Here is a 15324-nt window from a genome sequence, read left to right as displayed (position 1 = left end):
GTAGAGACGGGTCTCGCTCTTGCTCAGGCTAGTCTCGAACTCCTGACCTTGAGCGATCCGCCGCCCGCTCGGCCTCCCAGAATGCTAGGATTACAGGCGTGAGCCACCGCGCCCGGCCAGGACTACGATTTTTAACGTGCTCGGGGCGGGGAAACCACTGGACGATTACAGATCTCGGATGGATCTGGCCCCCTCGCGGCAACCACAAGTCCCATCATGCCACGAGATTCTCGGTTCGTTCACGTACACGTGAAGGCCTACAATACTTGCAGACGGTGTCTGACGTCTAAGGGACCGGAGCTCCACCCTGCGCCTCCACTGAGCAGGACAACCGGCATAATCCCACCCCTCACTGCCCTAGGCTCACACCTCAGACATAGTGTGTGTGATGGGAAGACGCATGCGCACTTCTCCCTTCTCTTCCCCTCCCTACGTTAGTTAGCCCTTCGTTTTTCAAGTGCTGGATCCTTTTTGTCCCCTACTGCGTGCGGTGTCAGCTTCCCTGCGGAAGTGGTGGCCGTGAGAGAAGAAGATGGCGGCCACCGTGGTGGCGCCGCCTGGTGCGGCGGCCGGTCGGGCCAACAAACGCAGCGGCGGCGGGCCGGGAGGCGGCGGCGGCGGTGGGGGAGCCAGAGGGGCGGAAGAGGAACCGCCGCCGCCCCTACAAGCAGTTCTGGTGGCCGACAGCTTCAACCGCCGCTTCTTCCCGATATCCAAAGACCAGCCTCGGGTGAGCACAGCGCACGCAAGCGGCCAGAGGGCCTGGAGGGTGGCGGGGCTGGAGTAAGTTATACTTTCGGCTGTCTAGTGCAGCGTGCCTTGGAAGTACTTATGTCCATCCTGTTATCCTAAAACCGAGCTTATCTAGTTAGGAGGAAGGCGGAGGAGGGACAGTCTAAAGCCGTGACCTGGCTGATTGGGACATTCGTATTGCTGTCCACCTCAGGTTTGACAGGAATGGAGAGTACTAAATGTAGAAACGGTGCTGGAGAGAAGCCTGCACACCAGGAATCAATGCCCCTAGAGGAGGCTGCGCCGCCTTTAACCTTGCACAGGAGAGACACTTAGGTGAAAAGAAACACCACCCTTTGCCTCTGAAAGACCCTTAAGATGCCTTAAAAAGAGCGGGCTAGATCTAAGGCAGTGTACTTTTTTTCCTTTCAGATTTTAATGACAGCCAGTGCCTTCTGTAAAAAGGAGGACAAAATGGGTTTAGCGGTTGGTTGCCATTAGCCCCTGAATTGTCTAGACAGTGGAGAACTGGACTGAGCTGGCTCTGGGAATTGCTTGGTCACTTGGCAGTACCCAGTTCTATCAAAGAGAGGGAACTGCATTGGGTTTAGGAAAAATTCTCTCCAAATCTCCCCAAAAAAAGCCTAATGCTTGTTTTTTGAACAGTGATGGAGAGTAACAGCTCCTGACTCTTAAAAAGGGACCAAGGAAGGAAATTTTTGTGGGGAAGAAGGCCTTAGTAGTGCTTAAATGTATGGAGACTTGATTGATTTCCATTATTATCCTTTGTCAGTAATGGTCTGCTAGTCTATCACAGCTCTGTCTGATACTAGACAAATAGCTTCTGTGCTTATTATGCCCAAATTGTAACATCTTAGACTCTGAAGCTTAGAGCAAGCCATGAACATCAAAGACGGGAACCTTTGCCTTTGAATTGAAAGGATAAAGCAAAACTATAGTGTTTGGAAATACTCATAGAGGAGTGAAAATTATTATTGTAGTGATGTAACCAAAGAGCCCTTAACAGATCCAATTTTTTTACATCCTATTCTCCAGGTCCTCTTGCCCCTAGCCAACGTGGCATTAATTGACTACACTCTGGAATTCCTGACTGCCACAGGTGTACAGGAAACCTTTGTCTTTTGTTGCTGGAAGGCGGCTCAAATCAAAGAACATTTACTGTAAGATCCTCCAAGTTTTCTTTCCATGTTTCACCACCTTTTTCCAGTTTTTTCAGGATGGAAGTAATTTAGTAAGGGGAAATGTAAAGGGAAAAAAAATGTGTCTATGTAGATCCCATTGTAAATTCTAAGAGTGTTTTCTTAAATTATCAGACGGTGAGCAGCTGAAGCCTTATATCTACCTGTCTTGGGGTTCCTGTGACAAAGATTAAAGAATAACACTGGGATTTTTCTGAATCTCACTTATAAAGTTTGGTCCCAGTGGGCTTGCTTTTTATTTAATGGGTTTAATATTGAAGTTACAAAAATAACATATTTGTTTTTTCACTGAGTTTTTAAATAATATTTGCTCAGACCCTCGAAGACAAAAATGAGCTCTTCTTCATCTTTATATTCCCACTGCCTAGCTTAGTGCCAAGCACATGATGAGCACTTAACAACTGTTGAAATCTCAAAAATGACTAAATCTCAGGATTTATGGAAGTTTAGGATATTAGCATGGTCTCCATCAGACAGTTCCTAAATTTTATATAGACTTCACAAGGAGAAAGCTGACATGAAAAAAGTGTGTTCCTGGGGTACTTTGTGTACCCTAGGTTTCAGCAAGATTTTGAGTCCAAATCCATGTTTGAGGACAGGTATCAAGGTATGGAGAGGAAATAACTATGTTTCTCTATGCCATAAAACAAGACTGGTGACACAGGATGCTGAAAGCATTAATTATAGTTCATAAATCTCTTTGAAGTTGAGGACGCTGGCAAGAACCCAAAAAAGCCATAGAGAAGGAGTGTGAGTGCTGAATGGGGGAGAAAAACAGGGAAGGTTCATATGATATTTATGCTTGATTTACACATTCCCCTCAACCCCACCTTCCTTTAGGAAATCCAAGTGGTGCCGCCCTACGTCCCTCAATGTGGTTCGAATAATTACATCAGAATTATATCGATCACTGGGAGATGTCCTCCGTGATGTTGATGCCAAGGCCTTGGTGCGCTCTGATTTCCTTCTTGTGTATGGGGATGTCATTTCAAACATCAATATTACCAGAGCCCTTGAGGAACACAGGTCAGGATGGGAGAATGACAGGGACAAGGGTTAGGAACCAGCAAAGCCCTGTGACTGCTTTTTTGCAGCTTTTTCCTTTCTATCCTTTATAGGTTGCGGCGGAAGCTAGAAAAAAATGTATCTGTGATGACAATGATCTTCAAGGAGTCGTCCCCCAGCCACCCGACTCGTTGCCAAGAGGACAATGTGGTAGTGGCTGTGGATAGTGCCACAAACCGGATTCTCCATTTTCAGAAGACCCAGGGCCTCCGACGTTTTTCATTTCCTCTGGTGTGTGGGTATCTGGGGTCCTTGAGGTAGGAAATTAGCAGGCTTCAACAGGAGAAACAATTTAAAGTCCTTGTAACTTCTCCCTACAGAGCCTATTTCAGGGCAATGGAGATGGAGTGGAGATTCGATATGATTTACTGGATTGTCATATCAGCATCTGCTCTCCTCAGGTGAGCTCTTCAGGCCAAGGCCACACATCCAAAGAGTAAAACTCTGAGAGTATATTATTGCCCCCCTTAGAAAGCCGGACTATATTTTTCTCCCTCTTTTTCTTATCTGTTCTAAAGCAAAGAGGTGCTGTCATCTTGTCCCCAGTATGCCATTGGGAATTTCTTTGGGATTCTGGACTATACCCAATGTCTAGGGTGTGATAGGTCTCTGAGGGCTTGCTTATCTATGCTTCCAAAGAATAACACCTAACCTTAGACCACCCCACTTTACCCCCCAGGTGGCTCAACTCTTCACAGACAACTTTGACTACCAAACTCGAGATGACTTTGTGCGAGGACTGTTAGTGAATGAGGAGGTAAGAAAGGGCTTACTATGCCTCTTTAGGAGAAGGATATGATTTTATCTCATGCTGGTAACTTTTGGTTCCTTTTGTGAACCTTAGGAGGGAGGAGGAGGAGAACAGTACAGGAAGAAAAGTCTTAGGCCATTCGGGCTGTTAACAGAGGCAGAGCAGAACCTATGAGGATTAGAAAGGTGCTGTATGTGGGGGCGTTCTTTCTGTCTTCCTTGTTTGGTTGATCTCCCTTTCCTTCTCATTCAGATCCTAGGCAACCAGATCCACATGCATGTAACAACTAGGGAATATGGTGCCCGGGTCTCCAACCTACACATGTACTCAGCTGTGTGCACTGATGTCATCCGCCGATGGGTCTACCCTCTCACCCCCGAGGCAAACTTCACTGACAGCACCACCCAGAGCTGCACTCATTCCCGGCACAACATCTACCGAGGGCCTGAGGTCAGCCTGGGCCATGGAAGCATCCTGGAGGAAAATGTGCTCCTGGGCTCTGGCACTGTCATTGGTAGCAATTGCTCCATCACCAACAGTGTCATTGGTCCTGGCTGCCACATTGGTGAGCACAGATGGGGAATCAAGGCAGCTATCCTAGGAGCAGGAACCTGGGGGGTCCTGTGTCTCCAGAAACAAGGATGGATACACAGGGGGCAGTCCCTGGGAATAAGGAACTTGAGTGGCTACCTTAAGAAAGGAGGAAACAGATTTGAAAAGACTGATACTTTAATTTGTGGCCTGTGAGCTTTTATTGGATGACTCTCCACATTCCGTGGTAGCCTGTATTTTACATTCAGGACCAAGTGGATAATTAACAGCAACAACAACATTTATTTACTGCATTATAGTTTACAAAGGGCTTTTACATACATTGTTTCATTAATCCTCACAAAAACCTTGTGAGATAGATGTTGTTTATTCCTAATTTATAGATACATAAACAAGCTCAAAGACATTGTCTCACCCAAGATCATAGCTAATAAGAGGCAATAGTGGGCCTTGAATTTGGGAATTCTGGCTGTAAGTCCAGTGTTCTTTTTACTTTATTATAACTGCCTAATTAGCCTCTTGGCAACTCATTTTGGTTGTAGGAATGTGATGCTTCGAATAGTACTACCTCTTTAAAAGAACAATAATATTCAGACTCTAAAATGTACAAGAAGAAGTGGAATAATTTGGTTCTCTTTACAGACATGGATACGGTTCTAGTAAGGTTCATGAGTTCAAGGGGTCCCCAGGAATATTGAAGGTTCTCGGGTTCTTAAGCCTGATAGATAGTCCATAATTATTGTAAACCTGGTAGAGGATGGTCAGGCTAAGCAATGTTCTATGCACAGGCCTGGGCTTAGAGAGTGAGTGGGTGTTTCTGGTGAATTGAGGGGATGGTGTGATAGAGCTAGGTAAGAGCTGTGTTGGTGTCAGTCAGCCCTGGCCTCCATAAAGGGCTCTAGTCTGCGCCTTGAGTGACCAGGAGTCCTTTCCATCCTGAGCCAGGTGATAATGTGGTGCTGGACCAGGCCTATTTGTGGCAGGGTGTTCGAGTAGCTGCTGGAGCACAGATCCATCAGTCTCTGCTCTGTGACAATGCTGAAGTCAAGGAACGAGTTATACTGAAGCCACGCTGTGTCCTCACTTCCCAGGTGAGACCTGCTCCATACTATGCACAGGCCCCAAATCGAGTGGTAATCGTACTGAGCCAGAGAGTCCTTATTTCCACCCATAATCCAATCTGGCTTGAAAGTACAAATCAAGTGGTTTCTTTTACCTTCTACTTAGCTTAGTGGAAAAAAAATCACTCTCTCATTGTCAGGACTTTTCCTCAACACACTGATGGTTCTGTGTCATCCACTCTTTTTTTTCTCCCCTAGGTGATAGTGGGCCCAGACATCACGCTGCCAGAGGGCTCGGTGATCTCTTTGCACCCTCCAGATGCAGAGGAAGATGAAGATGATGGCCAATTCAGTGATGATTCTGGGGCTGGTCAAGAAAAAGAGAAAGTGAAGATGAAAGGTGTGAGGCTCAACAGGTGTGGGGCATCTATGTGTCTCTCTCTGCCCCATAGGAAAATGAATGTTTCCTCCTGGAGGGATTGGTGCTTCTGCTAGGCCTTCTGTATAGATCAATGCCTTTTCCAGGTTACAATCCAGCAGAAGTAGGAGTTGCAGGCCAGGGCTACCTCTGGAAAGTTGCAGACATGAACATGGAGGAAGAGGAGGAACTACGACAGAATCTGTGGGGTGAGCTAGGCCTTATGCCTGCCTTCTTCCTTCTACTAAAATCTGAATATTTTGAAGGATAATGAATATTTTAGAAGTACGTTACTTGTACATTCGTTTATTCGTATAGACAGGACAGATATATTACTCTTTGTCAGTGGCTCTTTCCTTATTTTTTTCTTCATCCTTTATGGATCCTCAGGACTCAGGATCAACATGGAAGAAGAAAGTGAAAGTGAGAGTGAGCGAAGTATGGATTCTGAGGAGCTGGACAGCCGGACAGGGTCCCCTCAAATGGATGACGTCAAAGGTGAGAGGCCAGAGGAGCAATGCCTTGGAAAAAAGAGGAAAGCCCCTAGTTTACTCTTTGCCTAGATCAGAGGTCTTCATAGGTGAGAGGCCAGAGGAGCAATGCCCTGGAAAAAGGAGGAAAGTCCCTAGTTTACTCTTTGCCTAGATCAGAGGTCTTCATACTTTTTATTTTATTTTATTTTATTTTTTGAGACAGAGTCTTGCTTTGTTGCCCAGGCTAGAGTGAGTGCCATGGCGTCGGCCTAGCTCACAGCAATCTCAAACTCCTGGGCTCAGGTGATCCTCCTGTCTCAGCCTCCTGAGTAGCTGGGACTACAGGCATGCGCCACCATGCCCAGCTAATTTTTTGTATATATATTTTTAGTTGTCCAATTAGTTTCTTTCTATTTTTGGTAGAGACGGGGTCTTGCTCAGGCTGGTTTTGAACTCCTGACCTCGAGCAATCCGCCCGACTGGGCCTCCCAGAGTGCTAGGATTACAGGCGTGAGCCACCGCGCCCAGCCTTCATACTTTTTAAACAGGGGGCCAGTTCACTGTCCCTCAGACCATTGGAGGGCCAGACTATAGCTTAAAAAAAACTATGAACAAATTCCTATGTACACTGCACATATCTTATTTTGAAATAAAAAAACAAACAGGCAAAAACACCTGCATGTGGCCCTCGGGCCTTAATTTGAGGACGCCTGGCCTAGATCAACTAGCCAAAGGCTTCTGCAGTGATGTTGGCCCATGAACTTATTCTTGCTTTGATTTTAGTGTTCCAGAATGAAGTCCTGGGAACACTTCAGCGGGGCAAAGAGGAGAATATTTCTTGTGACAATCTAGTCCTGGAAATCAACTCTCTCAAGTAAGAGCAGCCCCTCCCTGGTCTCCTTGGGGTAATCCCAGGCAGGTAGGGGTTTTCTCCTAAGTGTTTCTTTTCCAAATAGGAACCTATCCCTTGACATCCCAAATGGAGAAGCCCAGTAGTCTTTGGAGCAAGGAGAGCATTAGGTTGTAGCCTCAGCATAGATTTTTTTCCTTCTTAAGCCCTCTCCTTCCATGTTGTTCCATCCAACTTTCTCTCCTCCAATGCTCTGTCAAAGTCTTATTTCTACAGCATGCTGAAGGGCCAGTGGAGGCCCTGGTGTCACCCTAGTCTCCCCACAGGTACGCCTACAACATAAGTCTAAAGGAGGTGATGCAGGTACTGAGCCACGTGGTCCTGGAGTTCCCCCTGCAACAAATGGATTCTCCGCTTGACCCAAACCGCTACTGTTCCCTGCTGCTTCCTGTGAGCAAAGATTTGGGATGGATACAAGGGATTGGGTAGAGGCAGATACATATCCTTGCTATACTTGACTTCAAAAGAAATCAGTAGTAGAAGGTCTTATTATGGGATATATGTTATTTCTGGTTCCTTTCTCCTTGCCTCTGGAAGCTGGTTGGTTCTAGAACACCCTTAGCTGGTCCAGAGGAGTCAGGTTGGGTTCATTACTGAGTGGCCTTTGAGACTCCAAGATTCAGACCATACTAGACCCCCAAAGGTATATTCAGAATAGACTTGGACAGTCAGACTCTATGAAAGTGATTTGACCCAGCACAAGATCAACTTCTAGAATCTGGGAATAGGTATTTTGAGGCAGCCTGCAACATCCTATTCCCTTTAATCTTCTCTGAGCAATCTCTTCTTTCTCCCCAACTCTGCCCAGAACTCCTAAGTTCCACTGACATGATTCCATAGGGCCTATATCATCTCCCTGTTATTCTCCCGTGTCATGAATATTGATTTTCTTTGCTGTCCAGGTATAGGTGCATGCTCAGAAGTATATTGCAACTCCCTTCTCTTCCTTTCTTCCGTAGCTGCTCAAGGCTTGGAGCCCTGTTTTTAGGAACTATATAAAACGTGCAGCTGACCATTTGGAAGCGTTAGCAGCCATTGAGGACTTCTTCTTGGAACACGAAGCTCTTGGTACCTCAATGGCCAAGGTGAATACCACCCCAAGCCCCATGCTCTTGCATTTGCTTTCAAAGAGGCCTTGGTGACACCCATGGAGACACAAAACAAGAAGCTAACATGAATCCCGTATGGAATTTGGTGAACAGTACCATCCACCCCTAGTATTTTGCTTATTGCTGGAATAATACAGCTTGGAGCCAGGCTAGTAAGGCAGCCAATTTTTTGGGCAGGGTGGCCTAGGAATGTACAAAGTTCTATGCAGCAATAGTTCCAGAAGTTACATCTGCCCCAGTAGCTGAGTCAACAGCTCAGTCTTGTCTGTTTTGGAGTAGGCTGCTCAGTACGTGGAAGGAAGATAAGGGCCTGGTAGAGAGATGCTAAGGTCATGCTTCCTCATCTGTTATCCATTATATCTTGTTGGACTCTTAAGACCCCTGAGATCAATCCCCCTTGCTGGCCTTCTGCAGGTGCTGATGGCTTTCTACCAGCTGGAGATCCTCGCTGAGGAAACAATCCTGAGCTGGTTCAGCCAAAGGGACACAACAGACAAGGGCCGGCAGTTGCGTAAGAATCAACAAGTGAGTCGGGCTGCCCTCTCACCAAGGTGGTTGTCTGGTTCCCAGGTCCTTGCCCCTACACTCTAGGGTGGCTAGTCCCTGGGCTTCTGTGGTTGTTAGAGCTGTTTATCTGCTAAGAACAGGAGGGTTATGTGCCCCTCCCCCAGTAGATCTCCCATCTGCTTCCTTACAGCTGCAGAGGTTCATCCAGTGGCTAAAAGAGGCCGAAGAGGAGTCATCTGAAGATGACTGAAGTCGCACGGCCCGCTCCTGTGGGTGTGACTGATTGCCCTCCTGGTTCCTAGGCCAGGACAAGTGAGGAGCTAGTTGCAGAAGGATGAGTGATCCCCATCCAGGCCAAGACTTAAACGAGCAGAGACTGGAACTACAGTATTCTTCCCACCGCCAGCAACCATGTGCCTCCCATCCTGACTGGGGAGTTGGGATGAGGGAAGCTGGGCTGGAACAAAGCTGCCTAGGGAGGAGCTAGGCAGGCCTTGCAGTTGGAGGAAGGCCAGAGGAACAGCTTTGTGCACTGGCTTTCCCTCAGGGGACAGCAGAGAGCAGCTGGCTCTCTCTGCTCCTTGTATTTGTTAATATTAAAAAAAGAGATAGCGGTGTATTTGGTTTCTCTCCAACCATGACTATTTGGTTTCTCTCCATCCTTGACTACTCAGCCATAAAAGAATGTGACCAGAGTTCTGAACCATTGACCTGGCAGCCTTTTCCTAACTGGGGGAGAGAGAGAGAGAAGGGTGTTATGGCCACTAGGTGGTACTGTGGTGCCTTGCTAATTAACCATTCCCCTGGCTTATGGGTAGTAAAGGGCCTACTTTCTTTTCCAGCCTCTGTGGACCAGCTTGTGGTCCTGGGATGATGTGCCTAAGCCTGTTGCCATAAAGAGTTCTAGTCTAAACACTGCCAGAGAGTGATGATGCCAAACCTCTGTAAAGCCCTTTATCGTGTGTCAGTCCCTCTCACATGCCTTTTCTACTTGATCCAGTACTAGTCCTGTCAGAGAAGCCGGGGCTACTCTTCATCTTAAAGATAAGAAAATCCGCTCCACGTCACAGGTCCTTAGACTTGAACCTCGTAATCTCCATTGAGACACAGCATACTATGTCTCAATGAAGGGAAAATTGCCCCAGCCACAAAACCCAAAGATAATAATGGATATCCTAAGTACACAGGAAGGTCCTGGGAAAGATTTCTCTTAATATTGTTTACTGTGTGACAGGCATTTTGCTAACTACCTTTAATGTGTTAGTTCATTTAATCCTCACATCAGCCCCGGGAAGTAGGTCATATCCCCATTTTAAGATGAGGTGCCGAAAGCTCACAGAGGTCCCATAACTACTAATTGATATAGCCAGATTTGATAATGGACTCTAGAGCTGGCATTTGTCACTTTGTTGTATTGTCTCCTTTAAACTCAACCATGAGACATGCCTTTCTGTCACATCTTTTTGAGCTCTTTGTTGTCTTCGTATAGAGATATGGAATAAGTCAATAATTTCCTCTATTGGCACTTAAACTTTGGCAAATGTCACTGTGGTAGCAAGTGCCCCCCCCCAACATAAAAGATCAAATGGTTGCCTTCATTTTAGTTGGGTGCAAAGATACAAGCTGAGGAAGAGATTATTGAATTCTACTTGGGAGTATGAAGGTATTACTGGGTATTTCTAAAGAGGAAAAAACAGGGTGCCCAGGATATGGTTTAATTTACTTGTTCAGTAAATCTAAGTTTATGTCTTGTTGAGTAGAATCTAGTTCCTAGAGAGCATGTAAAGGTTATGGCATGGACCTAATAGGGTAAGTAACTATAAGGCATTTCTGATCTATACCAAATATGTACAGATCTCTGTGACAGATTAGAAGTAGTCTATAGAATGTTTTTAGGAAGGAGAGATCCCTTCTAGTAGGGGTGGTTAGGGAAGGCTTTACAGAATTGCGATGCTGGAGTGACCTACAAAATAGAAAAGGTTACAAGAGGCCAGGCACAGTGGCTAAAGCCTGTAATCCCAGCACTTTGGGAGGCGGAGGTGGGAGGATTGCTTGAGTCCAGGAGTTCAAGGTTACAGTGAGCTCTAGCCTGGACAACAGAATGAGACCTTGAGACCATGTCTCTAAAAACAAGAAAGAAAAAGAAAAGGTTAAAAGCACATTAAAAGCAAAGCAAAAGATTTCCAATTAAATATGGAAAATTAAACACATGAGCTTTTTTTTGTTCCCTCTAAAATCTCCATTAATGCTTATAAAGGAATTCTTTTAAAAAGCCACATGACCCAATGATAAAGAAAACAGGTGGTGAAGAGAGAGACATTAACATTTTAGAAAATGAAAGATAAAAGAGTAAAAGGCGACTTAGCAGAGCAGAATGAGTTGGGTTCTACCTGCCAAGGGAGTTACTAATAGGAAGCAACCCAGTGTGCCCTTCTGAACCCAGAAAAGGCTCAGCACCTCAGAGAAGGGTACAGATTGGGACTGAAAACTAGGAGTAGAGTGGAGGGAGATTACACAAAGATCTATATAAGAAAAAGGCCCCCAGGTCCTGACATGTGATCCATCTGGGTAATTACACCTACTTCTCCCCTGCAAGAAATGGGAGATTATGTGTCTAGAGAAATGATGGGGAAGAAATTATCAAAGAAACACAAGATTTCCTAAACCCAAAGGTCATGAGTTTCCAGACTGACAGGGCCCATTAGTGCCCCAGCTTAATGAATGAAAAAGCCCATGAAATTTCAGAATGTCCAAGAGAACTTAAACTATCAGGCATAGTGAGATTGGGGGTAAAGTTTTACATTGAAAATGAGTTAGGCGAAGGTATGAGTGGTGGGACTCTGAACATACAATACACAGTGACTTATAACCCCCAGGCAAAAACAAATGGAAGAGCTACAGAAAAAAAGTCCTATGAACACTGACATTTTTTGTTTCCTTGACCAAAAAACAGGTCAGCTTTCCTCCCACTTGATCACCCTATACTGAAACCTATTAGTTACTAAGCCTTGTACGTAGACTAAGCTTCCAATCAACTTTTAGTATCTCATTGTTAAATGTGAATAGACAGCCAAGGACAATCAAACATTTGAAGAATCTTCCAACATGGAAGGTAGAGACCAAAACAAGTAAACAGAAAATTGAAACCAAGGAAATAATGGCAAAGTAGGGAACTTTTTGCAAACTTCAGGGAGAAAAAGCTACAATTACTATACTCAAAACTCAAAGAAGAAAGATACTGTGGCTATGAAGAAAGTGCTGTAAAAAGGAAGAATTGTTGTAGACGGAAGTGTGATGAAAAAATTTTTTTTAAAAAAGGAAGAATTGGAGAACAAGAAATAGTTTTTAATTTCTGATTTAAAATAAACCAATTAATTCCTTCTGTTGAGAACTGGAGGACTAGCGAACCAAATAGGAGGGAGAAGTTTTATTGTATTTCCATCCTTATGTACTTCTTGAATTTTGAATATTTTACCTATCCAATAAATATATTGGATAGGTAAAATCCAGTGAATATATTGGATAGGTAAATGGTTGGAAGGGTTGGATAAGAATGTTAAAATCTGGCAGGGCTTGGTGGCTCACACCTGTAATCCCAGTATTTTTGGGAGCCTGAGGTAGGAGGATTGCTTGAAGCCAGGAATTTGAGACCAGCCTGGGCAACATAGCAAGACCCCATCTCTACGCAAAAAAATTTAAAAATTAGCTGGGCATGTGGCAGGTGCCTGTAGTCCTAGCTACTCCACTGCTCGGGAGGCTGAGGTGGGAGAATTGCTTGAGCCCAGGACTTCAAGTTTATAGTGATCTATGATTGTGCCACTGTACTACAGCCTGGGCTGTACAGAGTAAGACCCTGTCTCTTAAAAAAAGAAAAAAAAAAAAAAGAAAATCTTGCAAAAAGGTGAAATCATTGGAAAATAAAAGGAAATGGATAAAGGAAAAAAGAGAATTAAGGATCAATCCAGAAGGTCTAACATCAAACACAGGTTACAGAAAGAGAATAGGAAAAATTGTAGTGAGAATGGTCTTAATTCAAGAAATTATTGTTGAATTTCTAGCACACTAAATAAGAAAAGATCCTTACCAAAATGAATTACCATGAAATTTCAGAATCCTTGAGATAAAGAGAACTTCCTAAAGACTTCCAGAGACAATTAAAACAAATGTACAAAGGCTTGGAAAAAATAAGATCAAACTGACCACTCATTATCAACACTGGAAGCTAGGCCGGGCGCTGTGGCTCACGCCTATAATCCTAGCACTATGAGAGGCCGAGGTGGGCTCAAGGTCAGAAGTTCAAAACCAGCCTGAGTGAGACCCCTGTCTCTACTAAAAATAGAAAGAAATTAATTGACCAACTAAAAATATATAAGGTGGTGCATGCATGCCTGTAGTCCCAGCTATTCGGGAGACTGAGGCAGGAGGATTGCTTAAGCCCAGGAGATAGAGGTTGCTGTGAGTGCCTCAGCACTCACTCTAGCCTGGGCAATAAAGTGAGACTCTGTCTCAAAAACAAACAAACAAACAAAAAAACACGGGAAGCTAGAAGACAACAGATGCCTTCAAAATTCTAAAGGAAAGTGCTCGCTTCGGCAGCACATATACTAAAATTGGAACGATACAGAGAAGATTAGCATGGCCCCTGCGCAAGGATGACACGCAAATTCGTGAATCGTTCCATATTTAAAAAAAAAAAAATTCTGAAGGAAAATTATTTTCAACTCAGAAGCATATATTGTCAGATATGCAAGTTCTCAAAAAATTTTTTTATTTTCCATGCTTCCTTTCAAAGGAAGCTACCAAAGGATATGCTTTACTAAAAACAAAGGAGTAGACTATCCAGAAAATAGGGATTCAACACAGAGGAGAAGTAAAGGGTATTCTGAGGATGTAGAGAAGTTTCAAGATGACAGCTATGCACAGGCTGAGACAGGCAGCAGGGCAGACCAGAGCAAAAGAATGAAAGGCTCTAGGAAAATATGGAACTGATGGATGATCTAATAGATTTGACTGAGTGAACAAAATGTGTGTTGAGAAATAATTAGATTACATGGAAAGAATTAATGATAGGTAAATATATTGAAAACAAAGCAAATGAAAAAGCAAGGCAATGATTAATGCCAGGGAAAACAAAAAGTTGTAAAGAAAACATAATCATGGAACACACATGGCTTAGTGGTGAACATTTATTCATGGTTAAAATAATGTCAATACTAAGTACTATATTGACTTAGCCAGAAAGTGTGATTTTACCATTTTAAGAGGGTAGGGAGAGGTGGAAGAGAGATCATCCTCAATCAAAATTGGAAATCAATAAGCAATGTCTAGAATGCATAAATCAAGAAATAGTAGTGCAAGCTACTCTGTTTCAGAGAAATGAGTTGTATAAACAAACAAAAAAGAGAAAAAAGAAAATATTCTGAGAGTGGGGAGGGAAATTGGACAAAGGATTGCTGCTTTTGTTAAAAGCTTCTTAATGCTATTTAACTATGCATACATATTACTTTGATTAAAAACTTAAAATTTAAAGAAGGTGAAGGAAAAGGTATGAAGTGAAAATGTATAAGATGTTGCAGGGGCTAGCAAATGGGTTCATATCTATGGAGTCAAAACAAATGGCTAGGATATAATGAGACAAAAGGCTGTAAAGGTAGGTACAGGTTAGATTATGGAGGGCCTTGATTATCATGCTAAGGATATTTGGAAGGCATTGGGGAATGTGGAGAGATTTCTGAGCAGATGATGAATCTGAAAGAAGTTCTTACTCTAATTTGGCAACAGTATACAAATGGAGTGGGGGGAGTCCATACTTGTTACTGTAGCATAAAAAGCCCCATGTGATCTGACCCGTGTCTACCTTCTAGCCTCATCTCACACCGTCCCTCTAGTCACAGGGGACTTCTTGTTCCTCGAATGTGGCAAGCTTATTCCTGCCTTGAGCCTTTATACTTGGCTACCCCCCCCCATACTGCGTCCCCTCCGCCTAGAATACTCGTCCCCCAGATCCCGTAGCTGCTTCCTCCTCACTGTTTCTAGGCCTTAGTTCATATGGAAGAGGCCTTCTCTGACCACCTAGAATCCTCTTTCCCCTGTCACGGTCACATCACTCCATTTTATCTTGATATTAATAGCATTTGGTCACTCTGAAATTATTTATTTACAAGCCTATATGCTTTCTTCCAGTTGAGTGAAGATCGTGAGGGCAGCCTTGTTCATTTTGTTACTGTTATATCTCATGCAATACGCCTTGCGTATAGTAGGGTCTCAGTATTTATTAAATGAATTAAAAGCCAAGGGGTGAGGAGATCTGTTAGGAACCGGTTATACCTAGTTCTGGTTTGAGACTGTACTGTCCCAGGCATGCTTGCAACCACTCAATCTTCAGTCAATCCATTAACTAAACCACTGCTTTGCACTTAGGCGCTAAGGTTAGAAGGAAAAAATCAGTCCTGCCTCCAAGGAGCTCAGTTTAGTAGACTCAAAGACAGCAGCTGTGCTTCTCCACAAACCCTACAGGGCCACGCTG

At 44.1% G+C, this 15324-nt stretch overlaps 1 protein-coding gene and 1 non-coding gene across 2 annotated transcripts; both read left to right on the top strand.

The window, feature by feature from the left end:
- Positions 1 to 279: 279 nt before the first annotated feature.
- Positions 280 to 9417, top strand: EIF2B5 (eukaryotic translation initiation factor 2B subunit epsilon). Its single transcript, XM_012736928.3, has 16 exons — positions 280 to 730; positions 1789 to 1913; positions 2793 to 2978; positions 3071 to 3248; positions 3338 to 3418; positions 3697 to 3774; positions 4021 to 4333; positions 5266 to 5411; positions 5640 to 5781; positions 5907 to 6008; positions 6190 to 6297; positions 7056 to 7146; positions 7449 to 7572; positions 8142 to 8267; positions 8706 to 8816; positions 8989 to 9417. Exons 1-16 carry the CDS (start codon positions 533 to 535, stop codon positions 9046 to 9048), a joined length of 2169 nt encoding a protein of 722 aa, XP_012592382.2. The 5' UTR covers positions 280 to 532; the 3' UTR covers positions 9049 to 9417.
- A 3961-nt stretch (positions 9418 to 13378) lies between these two features.
- LOC142874906 (U6 spliceosomal RNA) lies at positions 13379 to 13485 on the top strand. The gene has a single exon (XR_012922485.1). It is a non-coding gene; the product is annotated as a U6 spliceosomal RNA (small nuclear RNA).
- Positions 13486 to 15324: the final 1839 nt, after the last annotated feature.

This window comes from Microcebus murinus, chromosome 1, assembly GCF_040939455.1.
Source record: "Microcebus murinus isolate Inina chromosome 1, M.murinus_Inina_mat1.0, whole genome shotgun sequence".
NCBI lineage: Eukaryota > Metazoa > Chordata > Mammalia > Primates > Cheirogaleidae > Microcebus > Microcebus murinus.
The sequence above is the reverse complement of the archived record's forward strand: the minus strand, read 5'-3'. Positions and strand labels throughout refer to the sequence as shown.